The sequence below is a fragment of the Ambystoma mexicanum genome, chromosome 7p, assembly GCF_040938575.1.
Source record: "Ambystoma mexicanum isolate Mex_15411 chromosome 7p, UKY_AmexF1_1, whole genome shotgun sequence".
NCBI lineage: Eukaryota > Metazoa > Chordata > Amphibia > Caudata > Ambystomatidae > Ambystoma > Ambystoma mexicanum.
Genome location: NC_090939.1, coordinates 73,654,769 through 73,679,177, shown reverse-complemented (window position 1 = coordinate 73,679,177; position 24,409 = coordinate 73,654,769). Strand labels below are relative to the sequence as shown.

Genomic DNA, 24,409 nt, shown 5'->3' with positions numbered 1-24,409 from the left:
TCCTCCCATATGGCGGACTTGCGCCGCTGGCTTGTTCGCCTGTTGTCACTCCCAAAACAGTGCATCGGCATTGGCCACTGTGTTGTCTGTCAGCACTGTTAATTCCGTATTGGACTCAGACTCTCCGATATTGCTGCAGGGCATAGATAGCCTGTATGGACTTTCCCTCCAGCTTGGCGTGTCTCTCCTGTTTTCTTTCCGCTCCCTCTCCACCATCGAAGACACACCACCAGAATTGTCCCTTTCCTGCCAGGTGCTTCCATTTTTGGGCTCCTCCCCTCAGCCCTTATTACTGGGCTCCAGGCTCAACACATGAAAGAGAGAGCACCCCAGCGAGTCCCCGCTCTGGCAATATGTTGTTGTCCTCTCCAAAACACTTTAGACCATCTACCCAACTTTCCTGGAAGCAGGGCAGGGCTTGCAGCAACACAAAGATTCTCAATGGGTCCCCTCCGTCCTCGGATTCTCCTCCATTGTGTCACCTAACTGCCTCCTCCCAACTACAACACTGGAGCGGTGTATGCTCTGGATGCCCCAGCACACCTGGACCCCGGCAGACCAGCAGATCTCCTCTCCACCGAGGCTGAGCAGTCGTGCTCACCTCCACACTTACGGCTCCTCCTAAATCCTTGATGGTGTGCAGTCTACCGTGCTGCCATTGGCTGCCCACTCCACCGACCCCAGTACTTGTTGGCTCGAGGGGGCCCGCCGGCCACCTCTCTTCCCCTGCTGCACCACCACAGCCACTGCTTCAGGACATGATTCCTCTCCCGTCCCTGACAGGACGCTGACTTATCCACTTCCATGCAGGATGCACCCAATGAGTCAAGTGGTCTCACTCCCTTCTGCGGCCGGGCCGCTGCTTACATGACTGCAGGTCGTTACTACACGTGTGTCCCTGAGGGGTGGTGGCGACTCTTTGGCTGTGTGCTACAAGCCTTTCCACGGCCTGCCTCTACACACTGCAACCACCAATGCCCCAGGGACCTCCAATCTCACCCCACAATTTTGGGGGCATCAATATGGTATATGGTCATCATGGTCGTCGCCCCCTAGTGGTCTCCAATAACTTTATTACTCCTACGTCCGGTCCCCTTTTCTCCATACTTATGGGACATTCCTCCATCCCGTGGGACGGGACCTGAGCACTTTGTAAAAGCATCCAACATTTTGCAAAAATGTTAGTCCTTCCTCTCTTTCTACACGTGGCCCGCCCATCTCGGCTCCGCCCCGCGCATCGCCCATCAGTCCTTTTCTCCGCTCGTTTGGGACTGGAGGCACTTGCATCCGCGGAAGATCTTCTTCCCTTTTTCCTCCTCTCTGACTCTCGCTAGCGATCGTGTACTAGTCTGCCTATGTTGTTCAAACTAGACTTTCCAGATTGTTCATCGTGTCACAGACACTTCACGAGGGCGGATCCCCATCCTCTTTGTTTAGAGTCTTTGAGTCTGGACCACCGTTGGGACTCCTGTTTTTATTGCGATTCCCTTTCGGTCCGGGCACTTCAACGTCGGTTGAAGCGGTGGGAGGAGGTGTTTCGACATACTCTTCCTTCGCATTTTCAATCTTTTATCGACAAAAAGAAGAAACGCCCGGTAAGTTCTTTACTTTTCAGAGCACCCTGGCCGGGAGACACCGTCCGGGCTCTTCCCGGGCCGGGAGGAGTGTCAACCGCAATGTCACCAGGGATTGCCCTGAGGTGCCTTCGGGGCCTAATCATTGTACCGGAGTTTTCTACGAGGGTCTCTGTAAAGGGCCTGTGGATACCGGAGTACGCTCTGAGGCCCCTCCTGTGGGGGCTGCTTGTAGACCCAGTTCTACTGAGTCGTGGGGTACCGGAGCTCGCTCTGAGGCCTCTTTATTGGCTTCCCTCAAAAGTACCAGGGTGCGCCCGAGGCCCTGGTTGGGCTTGGTGTTACCGAACGGATGTTCGAGGCCCGCGCTAGTAAGGCTGTTACCGGACCTGGGTCTGAGGTCCCTCGTACAGAGGCTAAAGTAACCAACATTTCTGAGAGGCCCGGCAAGGCCTTATCAGTGAAAGTTGTTTCTCACAGTTCCCGCTCTTGTGGCGACGCCAGAACTGTTGAAGAGGTAAGGAGTGAAAGTTCCTCCTTTACCGGCAGCACCGAGGTCCTTCCTGTGAAGGCTAGTTTGGCTATTGGTATGTCGCAGAAACATTCCAGGCCTCATAGTACCGGCTCGGCCGAGGTTCCTTATGTAAAGGCTAAAATTAAGACCCCTGATCCACCGACGGGGACCCCTGCCTCACTTCCTCACGTGCCGCAGTTCCCCTCAGGTGATGGCAAAATGGCAGCTGTTCCCGCCACGACCACGGCGGCCATTTTGGGCGCTTCCCCTACAACGACACCATCGGCCTCAGGTGTAGGAGTTGGTTCTGTGGGTGAACATAAAATTCCTTGTGCGCATCCGTTTTGTCCAGTTTACGACTAGAACGCTCGGATGCCCCTTCCACACAATGGGCCTCATTACGACCCTGGCGGAAATCGTGGCGCCAAATGCACCATGGAGCACGGCGGAAAGCTGCCGATAGCGCCATGGGGGTTGGCGGATTTACCGCCCCATTCCGACCTTGGCGGGGCGGTAAATCCCCATTCCCCATTTTACCCTTCCCCATTCCCATTTTTGCCCCATAGGGTATAATGGGAGTGGGGAAGGCGTTAATTACGCCACCGTAAATTACGGTGGCGTAATTAACAACAAGGTCCCGTAGCGCCATGGATTTCTCCGCCCGGAAAAACCAGGCGGAAAACGCTCCATGGCGCTACGGGAACTCGTAGTAGGGCGGACGGGTCCGCCGCGAATACCGCTTGCGTAAACCCACTCCGCCAGGGTCGCAATGAGGCCCAATGTCTCGTTGCCTGTGGGTTTGGCACCCTTTTTGTGGACACTTCGGGGGATGGTCCTCTGTGGCAACCCTCCCCTCTGCGTCCCTGGAATTATCCTACTCATGAGAGGCCTCCTCCGGTAGCTCCAAAACCGTCTCCGGAGGATGCCTTTTTTGGCAAATTTCAGACGCTCATGCGTACCAACCACATGAGAGAGTATTTCAAGGGTCTTTTTAGGGAGATATGCCCGCCTGCGCCTCAGGGTCCACCCGCTCCCCCGGTGGCTCCGCCGGCACCGCCCTTGCCTACAGTGCCTCCCCCGACCCTTCCGCCCTTGCCTCCATTGTCCCAGTGGACAAGGCAGTGCCTGACACGGTTCAGCAGGATCCTGACCTGTCCACAACGGATGTGGAGCTCACAAAAACGAAGGACAGCACCCAGACAGCTAAGTCCTTGTCCGTCCTGGTTAAAACTCCTTTTAGGACCCAGAGACCGTTGTCGCAAAGCTGGCCCTCCTCTGGTTTCAGGGGGTTTCTAGACCGGAAATCCCACAGAGTGGATACCGCTTCGGGTAATTCCCGCCGGAGGCAGCAACGGACTCGGTTTTTCTCCCGCTCCTCAGGTTCAGGTGGTAACACCACTGAAAAGCCTGCCCAATGAGGGTTCTCGGCGCTCGCACAAGACCCCGGTGGGAGGATGCATTGCGTCTCATAGGGAGGCATGGCAGAACATCACCGAGGACAGGTTGGTCTTGTCAGTTGCTCGAGCAGGCTTACGCTTACCCTTACCCTCTACCCCACCTTTCAACCCTCCTTTCCTGCAGTCAGGGTCATCCTCCCTAAAAGCCGAGGTTCAGAAGCTTCTGGACCTCAGAGCTGTGGAACCCGTTCCCCTTGGGGAACGAGGGTAGGGCTTCTACTCCCGGCTTTTTACAGTGCCCAAATCCAACCAGACTGGCCTGCGCACCATCCTAGACCTTTCCCAGTTCAATCTTTTCCTACCCCAAGAGAAATTCAAGATGATCACGCACGGCCAGATACGGTACTCTTTGCAGATGGGCGATTGGCTCAGCGTGGTGGACATTCAGGATGCATACATGCATATTCTGATCTGGAATCCACACAGGAGATATCTCTGTTTCTCTGTGGGAGAGGAGCACTTCCAGTTTCGAGTGCTTCCTTTTGGCCTCAGCTCGGCGCAGCGTGTCTTCACAAAGTTGATGTCGGTGATCGCGGCCTATCTTCGTCAGCAGCGTATCCATGTTTATCCGTAGCTGGACGACTGGCTTTTATGCAGCCCTTGCCCATTGAAAGCCGCCTGCAATCTTCAGTCTCTCCTCCAGCTCCTGTTCCACCTTGGGCTGTCGGTGAACTGGCGGAAATCTTCCATGACGGTCTCTCAGGACTTGATTTTCCTGGGTTTTCACTGGAACACGATCGACTGCAGAGTGTACCTGACCGGGGACAGAATGGCGGATCTGTTGGACACGTGTCAGATGTTTGCGCAGTCGGAGAGCATGTCGGCCTGGTGGTTCCAGAGGCTTCTGGGCCTCATGGCCTCGTGCGTTTTGCCTCTTCCTCTTGCTAGTCTTAAGATGAGGCGGACTCATATGGCTCTTCAGAGCTCTTGGCTTCTAGCTGTGGATCCGGACTCCAGGTTGATAACGAATCTGGCTTCCATGAGAGCGGACCTGGACTGGTCGACGTCTCTCAGCAACCTGTCGGTGGGGGCAGGTTTTCAGGACCCAGCCCCGATGGTAACGGTCACAACAGACTCCTCCCTTCTGGGGTGGGGTGCGACATTGGATCTTCTTCAGGTCTCGGATCTTTGGTCGCCTCAGGACAAGCGCCTCCACATAAATCATCTGGAGCTTCTGGCGATCTTTCTAGCTCAAGGCGTTCAAACCGATCATTGCCAACAAAGTGGTGCGTATCCGCACGGACAATGTGGTGTCGATGTATTACATCAACAAGCAAGGGGGCACCAAGTCTCCCCCTCTCGTGGACCTGTGCATCCAGATTTGGGAGTGGGCGGTTCGTCATGGTGTCTGGCTACTTGCAGTACACATTCCAGGCCAGCTGAATGTCACGGCAGATGCCCTCAGTCGGCGGACGATGGTCAACTACGAGTGGGAGCTGAAGGCGGAGGTCCTTTCATGGATTTTCCTGTGCTGGGGTACTTCGAAAGTGGACCTCTTCGCAACGGCGGCAAACAAGAAACTTCCTCTGTATGCCTCCAGAAACGGGCTGGGAGCCTCCTCTCTGGGGGAAGCTCTCGAGATTCCATCGCACAACATGAGGGCTTATGCCGTCCCGCCTCTGCTTCTAGTTCATCGGACGATTTGCAAACTGAAGAACACAGTGACTGTTCCCTTCTACTCATAGCCCCATGGTGGCCGGGCAGGTTTAGGTTCTCAGAACTTCAACACCTGTCGGTGTATCTGCCGATCAGGTTACTGGTGACCCCCAATCTTCTTCACCAGGGGGAACAACAGCTGTGGAACCCTTCCCCACAATCGCTCAGCTTGGCGGCATGGTGCCTGAGTTCAGGTCTTTAGAACATCTTAGCCTGTCTGCGGATATGATATGATATGGCATTTATAACGCGCCTATACACAAGTATAACTTGCGTATTATTCAGGCAGCCAGAAAACCCTCGACTAGGTCCCAGCACAGAAGCAAATGGCTCAGGTTCTGTCATTGGTGTTTAAACAAGCAGCTGGACCAAAGGGCGGCTATAATTGACACGGTACTGTCCTTTGTATCCCACTTAGCAGAGTGGGGAATTCACGTTCTGTCATGCAGAACGTATCTTTCGGCGGTTTCCGCCTACCTATCTACGGACCAATGCTCTTACTCTCTGTCTAATCCAGTGGTTAAGAGACATTTTGCAGGCTTGACGCGCCTTTATCCTCCGATTCGTAGTCCGCACCCGTTGTGGGATCTAAATGTGGTCCTGACGGCGTTGTGCCATAAACCTTTCGAACCAATGGCGCCCTTTTTGGTTGCCGTTACTTAAGCAAGGCGTGTAAGTGAGCTCCAGGCTTTGTCAGTGGAGCATCCCTTCTTGGTTTTTCACAAGAATAAGGTGGTCCTACGGACAAACCCTGCTTTCCTGCTGAAGGTCATCTCTGATTTCCATCTGAACCAGTCAATCTCCCTGCCAGTCTTTTTTCCGAACCCCGCTTCAGAGGCGGAAAGGGTTCTGCATTGCCTGGATGTTAGAAGGGCTCTTAAGTTAAGTTGGACAGAACATCCGAATTCAGGAGCTCTTCTCAACTGTTGGTGACTTTTGGTAATCCACAAGGTAAGCAGGCCTCTAAGGCGACTATCTCCCGATGGATCGCTGCCTGCATTACGGAGTCTTTCACTGTCCAAGGACTGAAGCCTCCTAAAGGTATTCATGCACACCTGGTGCTGGGCAAGGCAGCCGTAGTTGCCTTTCAAAAATATGTCCACTGGGAGACCATCGCAAAGGTGGCTACTTGGGCCTCCCCATCGGCTTTTTGTAAGCATTATTGTCTAGACCTGAGCTCAAGATCTGATGCTAAGTTTGGTCAGGCGGTGCTGAAGAACCTGTTTCAGTAAGGGGTTTTCCATCCACCCATAGTTCCTGTAAGGAATGCTTGGGAATCTCCCATAATTATGGAGGCAAGGGGACGGGACATAGGAGTATAACCAGGTTACTCACCGTGGTGACCACCTTACTCCTAGTCCATAGTCCCCTTTTCTCCATATGACCGCCAGCCGTCCCCTCTAATAAGGTTCCTCTGTTATTGCTAAAAGGTCTCTGACATGGCGATAGAAAAGGACTGATGGGCAATGCGCAGGGCAGAGCCGAGATGGGGGGGCTACGGCTGCGTGCCGGTCCCGGTGTAGAAAGAGAGGAAGGACTAAAATGTTTGCAAAATCTTGGATGCTTTTACAAAGTGCTCCGGTCCCGTCCCACAGGACAGAGGAATGTCCCATAAGTATGGAGGAAAGGGGACTATGGAGTAAGGTGGTCACTACGGTGAGTAACCTGGTTATTCTATACATTCTGTCTAACTTGTATTATTAAGATTGCTTTGTGTTTACCTAACTGAACCCTTCACCACTCTCACACCCTCTTAAGTCCACGCCTTAATACTGATCCACACTACCCAGACAGTTTGGCTAGGCATAGGGCTCATCACAAGTTTGGATGTAACCCTTAAATCCGGCGGTCGCGCTGTTACCGCTGGATTTAAGGGTCCGCCAAATCAGGGCTTTGGCGGATTTCTCCCCAGCTGTGAGCAGGGGGGAAATCTGCCAAAAATTCACGCTCATACCGCCGGCGGGAAATCCGCCGGCGGTATGAGCGCGAAATTTCCCCATTGAGCCCAATGGGGAATGGGGCATTCCCGAATGGGCTCAATGGGGAATAGGGACTTCCAAATCCGCCAAACCCGTGATCCGGCGCTAATAGCGCCGGTGGGTTTGGCGGTAGGGCAGATAGCGCCAGCGCTATTAGCGCCGGCGTTACCGCCCAACTCGTGATGAGGCCCATAGTGTTTCTCCTTGTTCATCTGAATTGGGTGCCCTCTAAGAATGTGCCCAGAGGTCTGATTCTGAAAATCCACTTTAACAATTGGTGCTCCTCTGTGGGATAAGGTGATTGGTACTCAGTGAAGCCTCACTGAAGTGATCCTATAGTCCTTGTTATGCAGAACTCCTAACTTTAAATGCTTAGGCCTTTAAAGTACTATTGTTGCTACAATTATGGAAACATACTCTACTGAAACCTTATCCCTGCACAAAGTTGATTACTTAAAGAAATTGTGTAGTTAGAAAGGTTTGCCTATTTCTGGTAATAAGATGTAATTAGAACAGAGAATCTTAGAACACCAGCTATCTAAGAAAGATGCCTTGCCGGAGTAGTAGTATTGATGCTGGTGCAGGACCCTATGGTAGTGGGCCTGAAAATGTTACAACAAATGATGAAAGTACATGTGATACTTCTGAAGAGGAGGCCTCCTTTAACACAACTGTTTCTATTGCAAAGCACTATAGATGCTGAAAGTGTGTTCAATCCTGAAAAAGACAACTCTAGGATCGAAGAAATGGATTTGAAATATAAATTGGCTGAGGTAAAGTCTGATAAAGTAGAGAAAGAGAAGTACAGGGTTCTGCAGCTGTAGCTTGCAAGATTGAATAGAGCGAAGGGAGAAACTCCTGCAGAGGGTCTGGGAATGGCTCAGGGTTCAACTCTCATCCTAGGTTATCTAAGGATCTACTTAGTGTATATGATGAAAAGAATGACACCATATAATGGTTAACTGTTTTTGAATTTGCTTGTGAAGTATAAGATGTTGTTGAGTCTGATAACATTGCTTGGTTGCTCAGAGTGGGTACAGTGCCATGACAGTGTTGCCAAAAGCTGAGACAAAGGCCCTCATTCGGACTCCGGCGCTAAACTATTAGCACCATGGTCCATGCCGGAGTCTGCCATGGAGAAAGGGGGAATTACCATCCCATTCCAAGGTTGGCGGGCGGTAATTCCCCCTTTCTCCATGGCCCTTCCCCATTCCCATTTTTGCCCCATAGGGCTCAATGGGAATGGGGAAGGCGGCGATTACGGTACCGCAAATTGCGGTACCGTAATTGCCATCAAGGTCCCTTTGCGGGTCCCTACTTTAACGGCTGGTCCAGGCTAGCCGTTCAGGTCGGGAGCCGCAAAGGGACCTCGTAGTAAGGCGTTAAGGGGCTAACGGCGCTGCAGCCTTTTACGCCGCTGTTAACCCCTTAACACCAGGGTCCTAATGAGGGCCAAAATATTTTAACAAATTAAAGCAGGCTCTGCTCTAGAAGTTTCAGAAGACTCCTGCCTATTACTTAAAGAGGTTTATAAACCCCAAAAAGAAGGCAAATGCCACTTGGGTATCGTATGTGAATGACTCCCTCAAAAATGTTTGTGGGTGGGTTTTAGGTCATAAGATAACTCCTTCTAAGCTATGATGAATCATGACATGTGTGAACATATTTCTGCTTCTTATTTCCCACAGCTTAAGCAACATTTAACAGATTCTAAGTAGTTAGATCCTAAGAAACTGGCTATTGCTTCTGACCTATGGGCTTCCCATAGGGTATGCCATAAGTACAAAGCAGATGGATGGTGGTACTGATCAAACTGAATTCCATGAGGCCAATAAAAATCATAAGGGGGTAAGCCACATGGAGATCATGGTAAGAGTAGTGGACATCCGCATCCCAAACAAGAGATTGCTCACAGTAACTCTCTATTTTCACAGATCCACAGGATCCTGTGTAGTTTATGGAGCAAATGATCATTTGAAGGGGGACCCCAGATGTAAGGGTAAGACCTTGGGGGTCCATTCTGTTAATGTGGGCTTTTCTTGTGATCTGGGAAGTATTAACACAGTGGCATCCTTCTCCCCAGACTCTTGACCATTAGGTATAAGTGCTGGGGTTACTTTAGTGTTCCTCGGGTCCTAGGAGCCAGGTCTGGCTGTAGAGCATGCTGCCATACCTGGTAACACTAAGTGCTACTTTAAGGATAGTGTACTGAAAGATGGCCTATAATCCTCTGCTATCAGGGACACCGAGGCAAGTCGAACAGTGGTGGATTCCACATTGTTAAATGTGAAGGGGTACCTAGTTTCCGGTTGTGAAATTTGGAGGGAAAATATTCTTGGACTTGGTTATTGTAGTCCAGCCAATCAACCAAATATTTGCATAGCTTTTATTGGAAGAAGCTACTTCCTGGGCTAGTAAAGCTAACATCTTATCGGACCTGTGCAATGGTTTCAGGGCAGGATAATCTACAATTCATAATGCACTAATTTTGGCCCATCGTGCCAAAGAAACCCTTATTCAAAAGCATACATTATTATAAATGTAATTTATTGACTATACCCGGGGCATAGATCTAGATTTCCTCTTGAAGTTGTTCACTCTGCATGATTCTACCATGGCACAGGTTCACCTGTAAACAAAGGGTGCAAACTCCATGCAAATTATTTGTGGACTTAAAACAGGGCCACATGTTGGTCCCAGTGCTATTCAACTTATACTTAGCTGGTATCCCAAACTGCATAAAAAAGTATAAGCATTTCCTCCAAAACTGGGAAAAGGCCATAGTCACTGGATAGCTTACGCAGGCGATATTCCCCTTTTAGACATGACTCCAGTTGGTCTTCAAAGGCAGTTGTCTGCTCTGCATGTTTTTGCTTTGACGAACCAGTTGGAAAGCAACATTAGTAAAACCAAAATATGATGCTTTAGTCATAAACCATTGATGTTCTCCTTTAATTGGTATTTTTATGGAGTAAAAACTGAGCAAGTGTTTAAATGTTTTAGACTTACCTTTGCTGATAAGCTGTCTTTGAAATTTCATAACACTGATACTCTTAAAGGCCACACAAAGAGGACATGTGGGGGTTATAATCAGCTATTTCTCAAGCTTACAAGATCAAGGTAATCACTTTAGGCCTTTATGGTGCAGAGGATTGGGAACAACTCAGTTACTAAAAGCAGAAGGTTAGCTTTGAGAAGAGCCAGAGGTTTGAACAGAGCCCACCCAGTGGAATTACATTGTGTGGAGCAGGGCCTAATGTCCTCACTCAGGTGTTGACCCTTGCTCTATAACTTGGAGGGAAGGCATCTTGTATTGAATTCTTGTGACTAGGTATAAAGAAGTATGTTTTTATTTGGATCACTGAGTCTCTACTGAACAGAATTTCAGCTCACTTAAGAGAACACGGACCCTGGAAACTATTGCTTTCAAATTGGAATGAACTCAATATGAGTTCAATCTGAAGCATAGGACTATGGAACCTTTTTAACAATTTCAATCATGTCTAAAAATTGCTCATAATATGAAACTTTTTATGTAGGAATCGATGCTGACTAGAAATAACTGATTCCTGGAATGGGATCCTGGATCAAGATAGAATATGTCTTCCCTGTAAGTTACCTGGTAAAATGAAATGTTGAAACACGTGTATGTGGACTGCCTAAGACTCAATACATTGGGATGTGATACATTTGCCTCTTTTTTGTGTGAGATTTTTTACCTGAAATATTTTTTCTATGGTTGTTATCTGTCGAACAACTATCACTTATATTTGCCTCACTTTTATTCTGGAAAAAAGTGCAAGGTGGTTTGGAGCATCCAATATAATTGTATGTCAAAATATGCAATTTATATTTGCTTATTCAATGGATGGAATTTCTTATATTGTATGTAAACTTTGAATGTTCATTATTTTTTTTTTATCAATGATCTGTATGAACCATAAGCTACCACAAATAATAAAAAGCAAAAACAAATGAGGGTCCATAGCAGGCATTCACCCCTGCAGAGGCATGTTGGGGGGGGGGGGCAGATTTAATGAGAAGGCCAGTGACCTGGCTCTGTCAAGATGGGATGAGATCCCCTCTCAGCTGGAGTTGGGAGGCCTACCAGGGAGAAATTCTGAGCCAGTCGTATCCCTGAGGTGGATGGCGGAAGTTGGGAGGGCCCAACTCCTGTCCCCCACTTGTGCCAGCAAGTTTTTGTGAAGCCATTTATCTCAAGCCTTGTCTCCAATGCCAGATACTTGCCTGTCACTCTCAATTTCTTTTAGAGACACCTGACAAGCCAAGAAGAAACAAGATCCAGTGCCCCACATGCCGGCCGAGTGAGCGAATGCCAGACAGTTGGACACCCATCTCAGCAGACAGCTGCATATATACCCACAACCAGAGGCTGCAGCAAACTGGTAAAGGCATACCACCTGCCATATGGACCTACACCAAGGAAGGACAGAGGAGCGTGAAGATATTGCATCCCTAGGCATCCGACAAGAGATCATTGCGTGGCTGCCAAAGGAGTTCGCCACCCACCCGCAATGAGACCTAAGACTCCTAGACCACCAGAGACTACATGGGAAGAAATATCCACCACTCCTCTGTGAACTTAACTTGGGGAGAGCTGGAAAAACAGGGTCCAGAACCTGAACACTTTCCTGGACCACCGCCTCTATTACACGGCAGACATGCAGAAAATGTTGGTGGGGCTTAGCCCACCACTTATGGCTTTTCGTTTTGCTCGCTTGCCCCGGGAAGGCAAGACAGGACCAGGTTGGGCAGGCAGAGAGGGGTAATACCAGTGGCGGAAGGGGGGAAATAAGGTGGCGAAAGGAAGCAGGAAGTATGGGTTATTTGGGTAAGGTCACAGGTAGAGGAAAACCAGCAGACCAGCAGGCGGGAGGAAGGAGTGGCAGACTGTGGAGGTGATTTTCAGAGCAGGTGAGGTATTGACTAGAGAATGGAAGTGTTAATGCGGTGTGAGTGTGCATGTTTGTGTGGCGAGTGCAATTAGAGAGTTAAGTGTAATGTGTGGTTTAGAAGTGGATGGTTCTTAGTGAAAGGAGGGTTTTTGAGTAGAATTAGTTTCGAAGGAGGAGGAGTGGTTTGGAGGGAGGAGTAGTGATTTTAGGGGCCAAGTAGTCGTTTGGCGAGAGGAGTAGTTTGCAGGGGCGAGTTGTGGTTTTAAAAGAGAAGGAGTAGTTTGGAGGGAGGAGTAGTGGTTTGGAGAGAGTAGTAGTGCAGAGGTGGGAGTAGGAAAGTGGATAAGGGAGCAGTAGAGTAGTGGAAGGAGGAGTAACATTAAAGGGTGGAGACAAGGCCTAAGAGGAGTGAGAACATTGTAGGCCATGGAGACTGGAGTGAGGAGTGAGCAAGAGGAAGGAGTAAGAAAGGAAGAGAGTGAGACCAAACATGTTAGACAGAGTCTGAATCAAGCAGGGTACCTCTAAGGCACAACTCCAAATCCTGGTAGTACACCAACCCTGGATAGTGTCGAGAAAGTTAGTCCCTGAGTGAGTACAAAGAGATAAGGTGCTCTGCCTCTGATTCAGCACACCAGATGAAAAGGGAATTGGACAGTAGGGGTCAGCCTTCTGTATCTACTAACCTGGGGCTAAGGTCACCTGGATTAGGGCGGAGGTTGGATATAAGACAAGACAAAGAGGGGCGTGACCTAGGGCCGGAGAAGACGTCCATAAACATCCTTGATCAGCCTCTCAGATTTGGAGTGATTCTTCCCCCATCTGTGACACATGGCAAGCATTAATGCTGCAGTGATTCATTCATTTGTTGTTGCTTAACTGAATCAGAATTAGACCGGTGATGTTGCAATGGTACCAGTGTATCTGTGAAAGGACAATAAAATACAGCACAGATCTTTGCAGTAGGTAAGCAATACTTTTTATCCAACTGAAAATAAAGGGTTAGTTTTGCTTTCTATATGAGGAACTGCCACACCACCCACCGGGTTCAAACAATCCTCTCTGCAAGCAACATTGTGTTACCTTTGAACATATAATAACAGAAAGAACCTCATCCTATCAATCAAATGTTTACAGGCATTTTTATGAACTTTCAACTTTAATGAACTTAACAAAAAGTTAAAAACTGTTTTATGTAGGCCTGTCAAACTCCAAATGCCATGATAATTCGAGTGGCTCCATGTTTCAGCTGAAAATGTTCACCAACACTAAATAGTAACTTGTGAATGTCTCCCGAGAAGAAAAGGAGGAAGAGACAGCATTGAGTAGGCTGCTGGTCAGTTCACCAGGCCCTGCCACTCAGTTGCTCCGCCCATCTCCAGTTTTCGCACCTTCCAAACCTCTACTTAAAGACTGTAGGCCAGCTCCAGGCAGACAGCATTGAGTAAGCTGCTGGTCACGTGACCAGGCCCTGCCACTCAGTTGCTCTGCCCACCACCTATTTAATGAGTCCTCCTTACACGTCCTCATCGCCGGCGTCCTCAGCAAAGGATGTGCAAAGACAAGGACCTCAACTGTTTGTGCCTGTTTGGGCCTAATAGGGCCAATGGGCCTGAACTGCTATCCTGAATTTCACTTCAAACAAATTGCTACTACTGCTGCTCACCCAAGGAAATCACTATGCGTCTCCTCCCTCCACAGCCCATCCCCACTCTCACCAGAGGTTGAATGGCCAAGAGGCCTGGGCAGCCCCAGCAAGCTACCCTAGCGAACCTCATCAATATTGCCCTTGCCCCATCCAACACCCATGGGCCACGTGCTCTCTCATGTTTATCAATGCTTGCTCAGCAGTCGATAATGCTGCAGAGATCGCTGACCTCATCTCGTACAACAACCTTGATGCCCTGTTCATCACTGAAACATGGTTTACCCCATCCTCCCCACATGTTTTTGATGTCCTGCTACCTCAAACGTACTGTATCCAACATGCGACCAGCCCGGTAAAGGCCAGAGCTGTAGTGACAATAATTCACAGAAGCGACTGTCCATGCTCCCATCATCACCTCTCCCAGAACAGGCTCCTTTGAATCACTCAGCTTCCGTTTCCCTCTATCGCACAAGGAATCCATCACCTTCCACCTCACTACAGACCACCTCACAGGAGTGACTCTTTCATTGCAGACATCTCCTTCTTACTCTCCTCTGCCAATTTAGCACATTCAAATGATGTCTTTCTCTGTGATTTTAACGTCCCTGAGTCACAGGCTGACAACCACACTCAAAGCATGCTTTTCGCACTGACCTCTTCCATGCAACTCTTCACTCTCAGCTTAACCTTCATTCCGATTCTGTCGGCTGTCTCCATGACCATCAGTCTGGCTTCAGAGCTGCCAGAAGCACGGAAACTGCTCTCCTGAACATACGTGAAGATCTGCTCTCCAACCTTGACTCTAACATTCCCTCTGTCCTCATCCTACTTGATCACTCTTCTACCTTCGACACAGTTACAGTCAACCATACCATCCTGCTCAAACGTCTCCGTGATAACCTGGGTATCACTAATCAGGCTCTAGCCTGGCTGACCTCTCTGATCGACCCTCCCAGGTCCAACTTGGGTCCTTCCTATCATCTATCTTCCTCTCTACCTGCGGTGTTCCCCAGGGGTCTAACCTCTCTCCCTGGCTTTTCAACCAATACCTGGCAACTCTCGCCCACTGCATTGCCATATTCTGCAAAGATTTCCAGTGCTACGCTGATGACACTCAATTCATTTTCAGGCTGCCCTTGGCCACCTCCTCTCCCTCTCTCATCTCTGATTGCCTAACTGCCATTCAAGATTGGTGTGCCGCCAATGATCTTTGTCTGAACGCCAGCAAGACAGAGATCCTCCTCATCGGCACACCTTCACCATCCTTTCCCCTCACTCTCTGGCCAGCCTCCATTGGCCCTTCTCCTACCCCAACCTGCGAGGCTAAGAACCTCAGGGTCATCTTTGACTCCACACTTTCCTTCTCTGCTCACATCTCTGAGGTCTCTAAAAAGTCAAACTTCCTACTGCACCTCCTCAGAGGTACTCTGCATTTCCTCTCCTTCCCCCAGAAACTCACTGTCTCCCAAGCTCTGGTACTCTCTAGGTTGGACTATTGTAACAGCCTTTTTCTAAATCTACCTGCCTCTACACTCCGTCCTCTGCAACTAATCCAGAACAGGACTGCAAGACTTGTCCTTGCCCTCAAGCCCTGGGATCGTATCTGTCCAGCTCTGAAATCTCTCCATTGGCTCCCAGTGGATGCAAGGATTAAATTCAAAAGCCTCTGTATTGTCCACAAGGCTTACTGGTGCATGGTTCCAAAATACCCTTAGCTATCCCTCCGCAAATACCTCCCCTCTCGAGCTCTTCGCTCCTCTACCTCTAACTCACTCAGGGTCAGTCGGTCTTCAAAGAAATGGGCTGGGGGTAGATCTCTGTCTTCGGCTGGGGCCTTCCTCTGGAATAGCCTCCCTGCCACTCTAAAGCTTGAAGAGAACCATCTCTGGTTCCGGAAGCACCTCAAGACCTTCCTCTTTGCTTCTGCCTTCGCTCCCCCTCTCCCCTGCTGATCTGCTCTCTCTTGGCACTGTGCACCTGGCCACACTCTGTCCCCTGGGCCCAGGTACCTGCTCACCCTGCCACCCTCCTGCACTGCCTCCTGTCCGCCCCTTGCACTGGGGACTGTATCTGTACCCATACAGTCACCCACACCCCCATTTTCTTCTTTTTTTGCACTTATCAGATTTACCCAGTCTGCTGCCGTAAACACAGCACTTGCCACTTGCTGGCTGTACTACCACTGTTTACTGCCTCTATTATCTATTTATTTGTATTTATTATTATTGATCTGTTTCTCCTCTGCCCCGCACTCCACTCTCCCCTTTCCCTTTGCCATGCACTTGCGCGTTCTCAATGTCACTGGGCCTAGTAAGATTGTTGTTGTGTTCTCCCCTGTTCCCCTCCCTTGCCTTGTTGCGCTCTGAAAAACTTGTGTATGAGCACAATACAAATAAAATATCATATCATATCCACACCCTAGACCTAGGGGGTCATTACGACCCGGACGCAAAGGGATACCGGGCACCGTTAAGGACACTGGTGCCAGTAATCCCTTTGCATTTTCCGAGGTCCCTTTGCGGGTCCCGTCCTTAACGCCTGGTTTTAGCAGGCGTTAAGGACGGGACCCGCAAAGGGATACCGGGGTCAATAACTGTACCGCAATTTGTTGTACCGTTATTGCCGCCTTCCCCCTTCCCATTGAGCCCTATGGGGGCTCAAATGGAGGGGGAATGGCATTTCAAATGGGGATTTACCGGTCCCGCAAAGGGTGGAATGGACCGGTAAATCCCCATACCACCATGTCGGTGGCGGTACCGGTATTGGTGCTAGTCATGGCGCTAATAGCGCCATGACTAGCACCAACCTTGGAATGAGGGCCTTAGTCTTCACATCATCCCCCTGCATCACCTGTTCAGACCCTATCCCACTTGACTGGTCTGACCATGCCGCCGTCCCATTATCATTCACCCACTCGACAGCCGCTCACAAAGGTCAGGCTAAACGTCCCCTCGCTCAACACTGCTCATTCAAAACGTTCCCAGTCAGTGAGCTAGAAGCAATCTTTTCCGACTTCCCCACCACAGGGAATGCTTCAGGCCTCCTGGAATTCTTCAGCAACTCTGCTATGGAACTGGTGGACACTCATGCCCCCCTAAAATCCAAATGGGCTAAGACCAAACATCCACCCCATGGTACACCCTTGCACTAATCTCCAACAAACACTTAATCAGAGCCCGAGAGAAACGATGGCATAAAAACCACCAACCTCAAATCTCTGCACGCAAACCGTAGGATTCTGATTACAGAGGCCGAAGCTGCTTACTACTCCACCACCATTGCAGCAGCCTCTAACAGGAGCAAAGCCCTCTTTGAAGTAGTAAAGCATTGTACCAAACCCTCACCCGACCCCGAGGTACCAGCAACTCAGGAAAAATCAACACATTATTTATTGAAAAAATAGGCAAAATCCGATAGACCATCAAATCAACCACTCATAGCATTAGCATCCACTGCACCACGGTATGCACACTGCCCCTCTGTACCAAATTCTCTTCTTTTTTTTTTACCCTGGATCTCGTAAAAATCATTGGGCCCCATTCCGGGTTTGGAGCTAACCATGGAGTAATTAGCTCCATGGTTGCCTCCGAAACCATCCCAAATCCGGCATGGTGAATGGAGTAATTACCGGTCCATTCCAGGGTTGGAGGGACCGGTAATTCCCCATTCAACTTTTGCCCTTCCCCATTCCCATTTCTGCCCCATAGGGCTCAATGGGAATGGGGAAGGAGGTAATTACGGCACTGTAAATTATGGTACCGTAATTACCTCCGAAGTACCTTTGCCGGTCCCGTACTTAAGGAAAGACCTGCAAAGGGACCTCGGAATACGCAGGTAAGGGATTACCGGCATCGGCACCCTTACCAGTGCCGGTAATTCCTTACCTCGGAATGACCCCCATTGTCTCCTTCAAACCTAATTCTTAATCGGACGGTATCATTCCGGCCTCCATCATTAAACAATTGACGGGCCTGGCGGTGAATGCGCTACTCAGCATCATGGATAAGGGTAACTCATGCATCCTCGTCCTCATTGACTGCTCGTTGACCACCACATCTTTCTCTCCCTGCTGACAGGATGGGATGTTCTGGCACTGTCTTGAATTGGTTTACCTCCTACCTCTCAGGCAAACACCAGGCTGTGCAGATTAACTTGTTGCATTCTAACCGACTCCAGATCTCCTGCGGAGTCCGCCAAAGGGTCCATCCTCACACCAATCCTTTTAAACCTTTATATGACACCTCTGGGCACTCTCCTCAAAGATCCCAATATAGCATCCACCAATACGCAGACGAGACTCAGTTGCACATGAGAGTAAATAGCGTGCAGGATATCATTTGTCCCCGCAATTACCTAGCCATCATCCATTCCTGGATTTCGACTGCCTACATCAAACTAAACCATCCAAGACTGAATTCGTCCTCATCTGTCCGCCCGCTAAAAACAACTTGTCCAACAATGGCTCAATGATATGCGCCTAGAAGGATTTAATACACAACTGTCAGACTCGGCAAAATCCATAGGCTTCACCATTGACAGTAATCTGTCCTAGAAACAAATAGCCAAGAAGGCCTAAATAGCCTGGCTCAGAATCTCTACCCTTCGAAAAACAAACCATTCATAGCCGCCATAGGACCTCTGGATCGCAGTGCAGGCCCTTGTGGTCTTGCACATCGATGGGGGAAATGCTCTCCTGACAGGGCTCCAAGCTGCTCACTTGGCTCCCCTAAAAGCAGTCCATCATGCTGCAGCACGTCTTATTATGGGAGCACGGACATTTGACCGAATTACATTGACTTCCACTCCAAACCAGGCTACTGTTTGAAGACTGCATGTTTCATCTACAAAGCAGTCATGAGTAGCACACCAGTGTACCTGTGTATCTAACGGCTAAGCTCCACATATCTGATGGCATCACAACTCGCTAACAATCGCTCTCTTGTCATGCACCCACCCTCTGGGACTCAATCCCGTTGTCGGCTTGGAATGCCCTCACAATGCTCCAATTTCGCAAATCTCTCAACATGACTCTTTGAACAACACCTGACCAAGCACTAATTCTGCTGGACGCACGTACCAACGCACAGAACTCACAGTACTGCTACTGTTAAAAGACGCCAGTCCAAATGCCGTCTACCCACACTCTGTACAGCGCTGTGCTGCTCTCGAGCTATGCTTGCCCTTTAAACAATAAAATAAAAAACATTAAAAAATAAGAATTGGATCCGGACTCTTGTGGACTGATGGGGGCTCAAACCTGCAGTGCTGGTGGGATGGAGGGGCAGGGCAAGCATTGAATTACATTGTGAGCGGGAAATCTTTAGAACGCGCCAGGATTTCACCTGTGACAGGAAGGTGATTGGGAAACTTGAGGATAAAGACAACGCTGTGGAAATAGCTGGGGACCAGAGGATCACTGGCCGTGTATGTACACTCTGAGTGTGCTGGAGCACACGGCTGAAGGAGGCTGTTGGAAGCGGAATGAAGATGCAAACAGATCTTGTGTTGGGGCGAAGAGGCCTATGCTGCTGCAGTGAATGGCTTGGGAATTTTGTTGGGGAACCGGAAAGTCTTTTTACATCTTTGACAGTCCCAATGTAAACCTCAAAGCATCCTGTGAGAATACCCTGTTTTGCGAGGTTGTAGATTATTGGATGGGATCTGGTCACCATTGTCTACCTGGTCCCCTCCTCACCTAACTCTGCCAGACTCTTAGGTATGGCTACGTGATATGCTACCAACATCTTGTGCTTCACTGCTAAGTTCTCGATCCTCCAGTTTATCCCCAACATTGAGACTGTATGACTGTACAACTGAGACTCTACAGGAATATTTGACAGTCAGGTTCTTGTAGGGACTGTGAAGGAACTTGTGCTCAGTGAAACCTATTTGGCTTCTAATGGCTCTTCTTTCATTTAGGTCAGCTTTTGGGCATTATTTCTTCTCAACCTTCCTCTATCCCATTAGAATTTCTTCAACGTAGGGTTGGCCATCGACTGCCTGATTCACTGTTGGAGGGCCAACATTTTTAAATATGAACTGTCCGGACTATGAGTGACGTCCTGCCATGATCATCTATATGTACTCTCTTTTCTGAACTTTTAACCATGGTTTTTACTGTAGTGATGTTAATTTATGGTACTTTTCAATTGATTTAATTGTACAATTCTTGTTCACAATCTGTCCAGCACTGTGATACCTAGTTGGGGGTTAATGTGTTGCTCTTTACCCCCAGTAAACAAACAATAAATGCATGTATGCATGCAAAATAATCTATTGCAATCATTTATTGTGTAGAGTCTTGTAATTTCCGTGGTCAGCTCTGCATCCTGTTGATAAATTTTAATTATTGACTATGCATTTCTTCAAGCTCACAGAACCTAGACCCTATCAAAGGTGAACTATACCTTACCTGTGGAATATAGAACAGTCCGAGCAGGTTGGCTACAGCAGTGGAAACCCCCGAGCCGGTCGCCCCGACCACGGCTATGGTGGAAGGAATGTGCTCTGAGCAGTTACAGAACTCGTCCAAGTTTAAAGAATCTATCTTATTCTGGGCAACAAAACTCAGTGTGGCCTCAAGGGCTTTTGAGACTGTGTTGCAGGTGTCAAATATCCTGTACCCCAAGGTGATGTTGGGAAGAAGAGTTGTAGTGTTGTTTATCTCCTCAATGGCAAAGATCATAGCCTGGAGCCAGCGGAAGCCTCTGAAGTTATACCTAAAAAAGGAGAGAAGAGAGTCATGTTTACCAGGTCACTATAACAAGGTATGGATTAAAACCTAGTAATTTCACATCACTATTGAAAAATTGTATTTCACAATCACTTTGTAATGATTTATTCGTAAATTCACCCTCTGTTCATTTTGTCTTTCCTGTGTTGATTAATCAGGTGTCAGAGGATTTGTCCCTGCATGGCCATGTAGTCCAAAAGCATGCATGTGAATAAATAGATCATTTTTTAATTTCAGTTTTATATGATATTCTAAATTATTAAAGGCTGCATGCAAAAAAGACAGGTTTTTTTCAGTTGATTTGGTGCAGCCTTTAAAATTCACTAATATCACTTTTCGTCCCCTCAAACCACCTGAAAACCAATCCCCTGTCCGCCCTCACCCTTAAAACAGAGGGATTTCATCCACCGACCCCAGTTTACCCATCCCGCGCCACCATAACCACTTCTAAACAACCCCCCTCCACTCACAGATACATGCACACTTGCTAACACAAACACCCCCCCCACACACACACACACACCCACAAACAAACTCAGAAACACACTTACTCGCCCAACCACCCCAACCTTCCACTCAACAAACACTCCTCCACACAAACACACTTACACTTACCTTCTCCCCAGCCCCTCCACACTACAAACATTCCCCCTCTACAAACACACACATACACTTACCTAATTCAAAGATACACAAATTGGGCAATCCAAATACTGTGTGCCTAGGCCTATACAAGATGATTGGTTTGGGTTATGGCTGCAAAGGGGATTGACAAAGGCCTTGCCCACTGCCTTCAACAATTTAAGCTTAAAATGACAGTCAGCTCCCGAACAAGGTGGTCCTCTATGCTTGACAATCCTATCAACCAATCCACTAAACGCTAGACAACACATCCCTTGGCGGCAGTTTATAAAGTCTTGTGGGGTGGAGGGATTGAGGGGGGGGGGCGGAATGGAAGAAGAGCGGTCAATGTTCATTGACATTATAAAGAGGAGTTAAATATTGATGGAACAGAATGCAAGAATTTTATTGAAATGTGAAACTGAATCTTAACCGTTTTTTTCTGTTTGACAGCAATACCTGCTTTTGTGTTATGATTGTCAACTTTGGATGTGCAAGCTGTAATCTGTTTGATATAAACTCCAATAAAATCAAGTAAAAAAAAAAATGAGTCAGTCCCAACGATTGTGCTCTCCCAAGCAATATGTACACATTTTATTTTATTTTAATAGCTTCAGATGCAAACATAAGTCATATTATTCCGTAGGATACAAATTCCACATATGCCTATTCAAGCCGATACGTGTTTCGACCTAAGTCGTTATCAAGGCAGAATTTTGCCAAAACCTGTCCTCAATTTACTACAACAATATATTTTAAACGGATTGTGTCCTCCCACGTATTCCTCATTTTATGATATCTCCATATCCAGCGTTAGCAGCTTCGGGAAACATATTTCAGCAGGGGGCGCTGCGCGTCGATGCCTGTCGACTTGATGTCCCTCGAGGGCATCTGTCTTGGTGTTAACGTCATCGAAGGTATATAGCGCACGCAGTCACCGTTGGCTTCAGTTCCGTTTTTCCACGAGAGCTAACGCTTCAGATTATCGGCGCGCTTCGGTTCTGTGACTAAAACCTTAATTGTTCGATAAAATGGCATCGTCGTCAGCGTCATGTACTCCGAATTCGGGGTTCAAGAAGTGCCATGACTGTGAGGTGAAAATGTCCCTCACGGACCCCCATCGGGTGTGTCTGTGGTGCCTGGGATCCTCACATTACGTCGGAGTGTGGGTCTTGCCTATCGATGACAGCGAAGGCTGTGAAAGAGCATAAAGGCAAACTGGCTCAGGTAGGTCCCGTAATTCCCCTTTGACAACCCTGTCGAAAAGGCGATCCCCCAACGAGTAGAGAGATGACTCTCCTCGTCAGAAGAAAGTTAAAAGATCCGATCACGCAGTGGCTCTCACCACTCATCATCTTCTTCATGATGGTCGAAGAAAAGGCACCACAGGTTGTCATCTTCGTGCCCGTCTCATGCTTGTCTCGTACCCAACCAAATTGACCTCGCCGGCCAAGTCGGAGAAGTTCAGACTCAAGATGCTTGACGTATTCGAGAAAGTGGCCTCGACCCCCTAGAAGAAAGTTAAGAGCCATGCCAGATTCGACAAGCATGACAAAAAGGCAAAGGACAAAACCTGTGTGCCCTCGGGCCTGGGTGTCCAGTAGAAGACTCCTCGAGAACCCTCAGAGGTTCCCGCGAAGGAAAAGGCTCCATTGGCATGATCGATGCTGAAAGACTTCAGGTCGAGTCATAAGAAACCTTGGACGCCAAAACCGTCTAAGCCCTCAGCGGTGAAACACTCAGCATCGAAACCCTCGGCATCAAAAGCTTCGAGGCCAACTCCAAGAACATTGACGAATGTCGAGAAAATATGCACACCACTGCCAAGGAAGTTTTTTTCCGAATCCCTATCCTCAATTTATGTGGATAATAAGCCATCTTCAGATGAAGATCATCCATTTAGATTGCAGTATGGGATATACAATGTTCCAGAGGCATTAATTTCTGAGGATTCAAGATTAAGAGACCTACTTGACACCCTCCAATCTGCAAGTAGCTTGGACACATCCCCAGAGATAGAATTTGGCAGGCCAGACCCCTCGGACCATGCCGATGTTTCTTATAGACAACTCATGTCTAGAGTAATAGAATATCTGAGATTGGAGTTGGCCTGCGCCATTATTTGAGCAGGATGGCCTAACCGATATTTTAAATAAGAGATCCCTGGAGGACCCTATTCTACCATTCCATGTGGCTTTGCAAAAAAGAATTAATGCCAACTGGGAGGCCCCTGAGTTACTTTCAGTTGTGAACAAGATACTAACCAGCAAGTATTGTGCGTCAAGCAGTGACCTGTACTATTTGACATACCTCCTGAAAGCTTGGTAGTTCAGGCTGCCACTTCTACATCCATGCAACAAGCATACCCCTCCCACCCCCCAGGACAGAGTTGACAAGCGTTATGATGTTTGGGTTAGAAAGGTTTTCGCTGAGTTGAGTATGGCCCTTAAGTCAGCAAATGCCACTTGTGCACTGGCCAAGTTCACTTTCACATTATTGGATTGTATAGCAATGGCAGCCGAACACATCCCAGAGGGGGAAGAACGAGACAGCTTTTTGAATATTGTCAAGGATGGGAAAGATGCAATGGGCGAATCCCTCAAGACTGGTCTCGACTCTGCGGACAGCATCAGCAGAGGTATGGCGGCTAGCACAGTAACGCACAGATTTGCCTGGTTAAGAAAGTCAGGTTTTGCACCAGATGTACAATCCAGACTTCTTGACATGCCCTTTGACGGCACTCATTTATTTGGCAGCAAGGCTGACGAGAGCCTCGAGAAGCTGCAAACATCCAAAGCAGCAGCCAAATCCCTTGGCGCAGCAATCAGACAGCTGCCACCTACTTGCCCCACTGGTACGCCTTGGAGGGGCAGGTCCTTTCACTATTACCCCTCAGTTGGAAGAGGGAGAGGACTGTCGAATCAAAGAGGTCCGAAAAGATTCCCCCATGGTGGACGGGGAAGAGGTGCTAAGTCTGCCCAGACAGGGGCTGCTTTACCCTCAGCCGCTGCATCAGCCACCTAAAAACCTCTCTGAGGCCTTACTCCACAAGACCCCAGTGGGAGGAAGATTCTCACAGCCTCTGAAAGAATGGCAGGGTATTTCTTCAGATGCATGGGCACTGAAAACAGTAGCCCAGAGTTACTCCCTTCCCTTTCTGCAAAAGCCTCAGGATCATTCACCGGGGAACAGCTCTTTCAGAGTTCCAGACCCGCTCCTTATGCAGGAAATTTTAACCCCGCTAGAGAAAGGTGCTATAGAGCCAGTACCTTTAGTGGAGAGGAACAAGGGTTGGTACTCCCCTTACTTCC

At 48.6% G+C, this 24,409-nt stretch overlaps 1 protein-coding gene across 10 annotated transcripts in view; it reads right to left on the bottom strand.

Annotated features, from left to right (window-relative positions):
- Positions 1–24,409, bottom strand: part of CASR (calcium sensing receptor) — a 1,433,568-nt gene that overhangs the window by 561,967 nt on the left and 847,192 nt on the right. For all 10 annotated transcript variants that reach the window (XM_069635803.1, XM_069635809.1, XM_069635804.1 and 7 more), the window contains one exon: positions 20,157–20,463. In XM_069635803.1, coding sequence (XP_069491904.1) covers positions 20,157–20,463 — 307 coding nt within the window. The remainder of the gene's footprint in view (positions 1–20,156; positions 20,464–24,409) is intronic.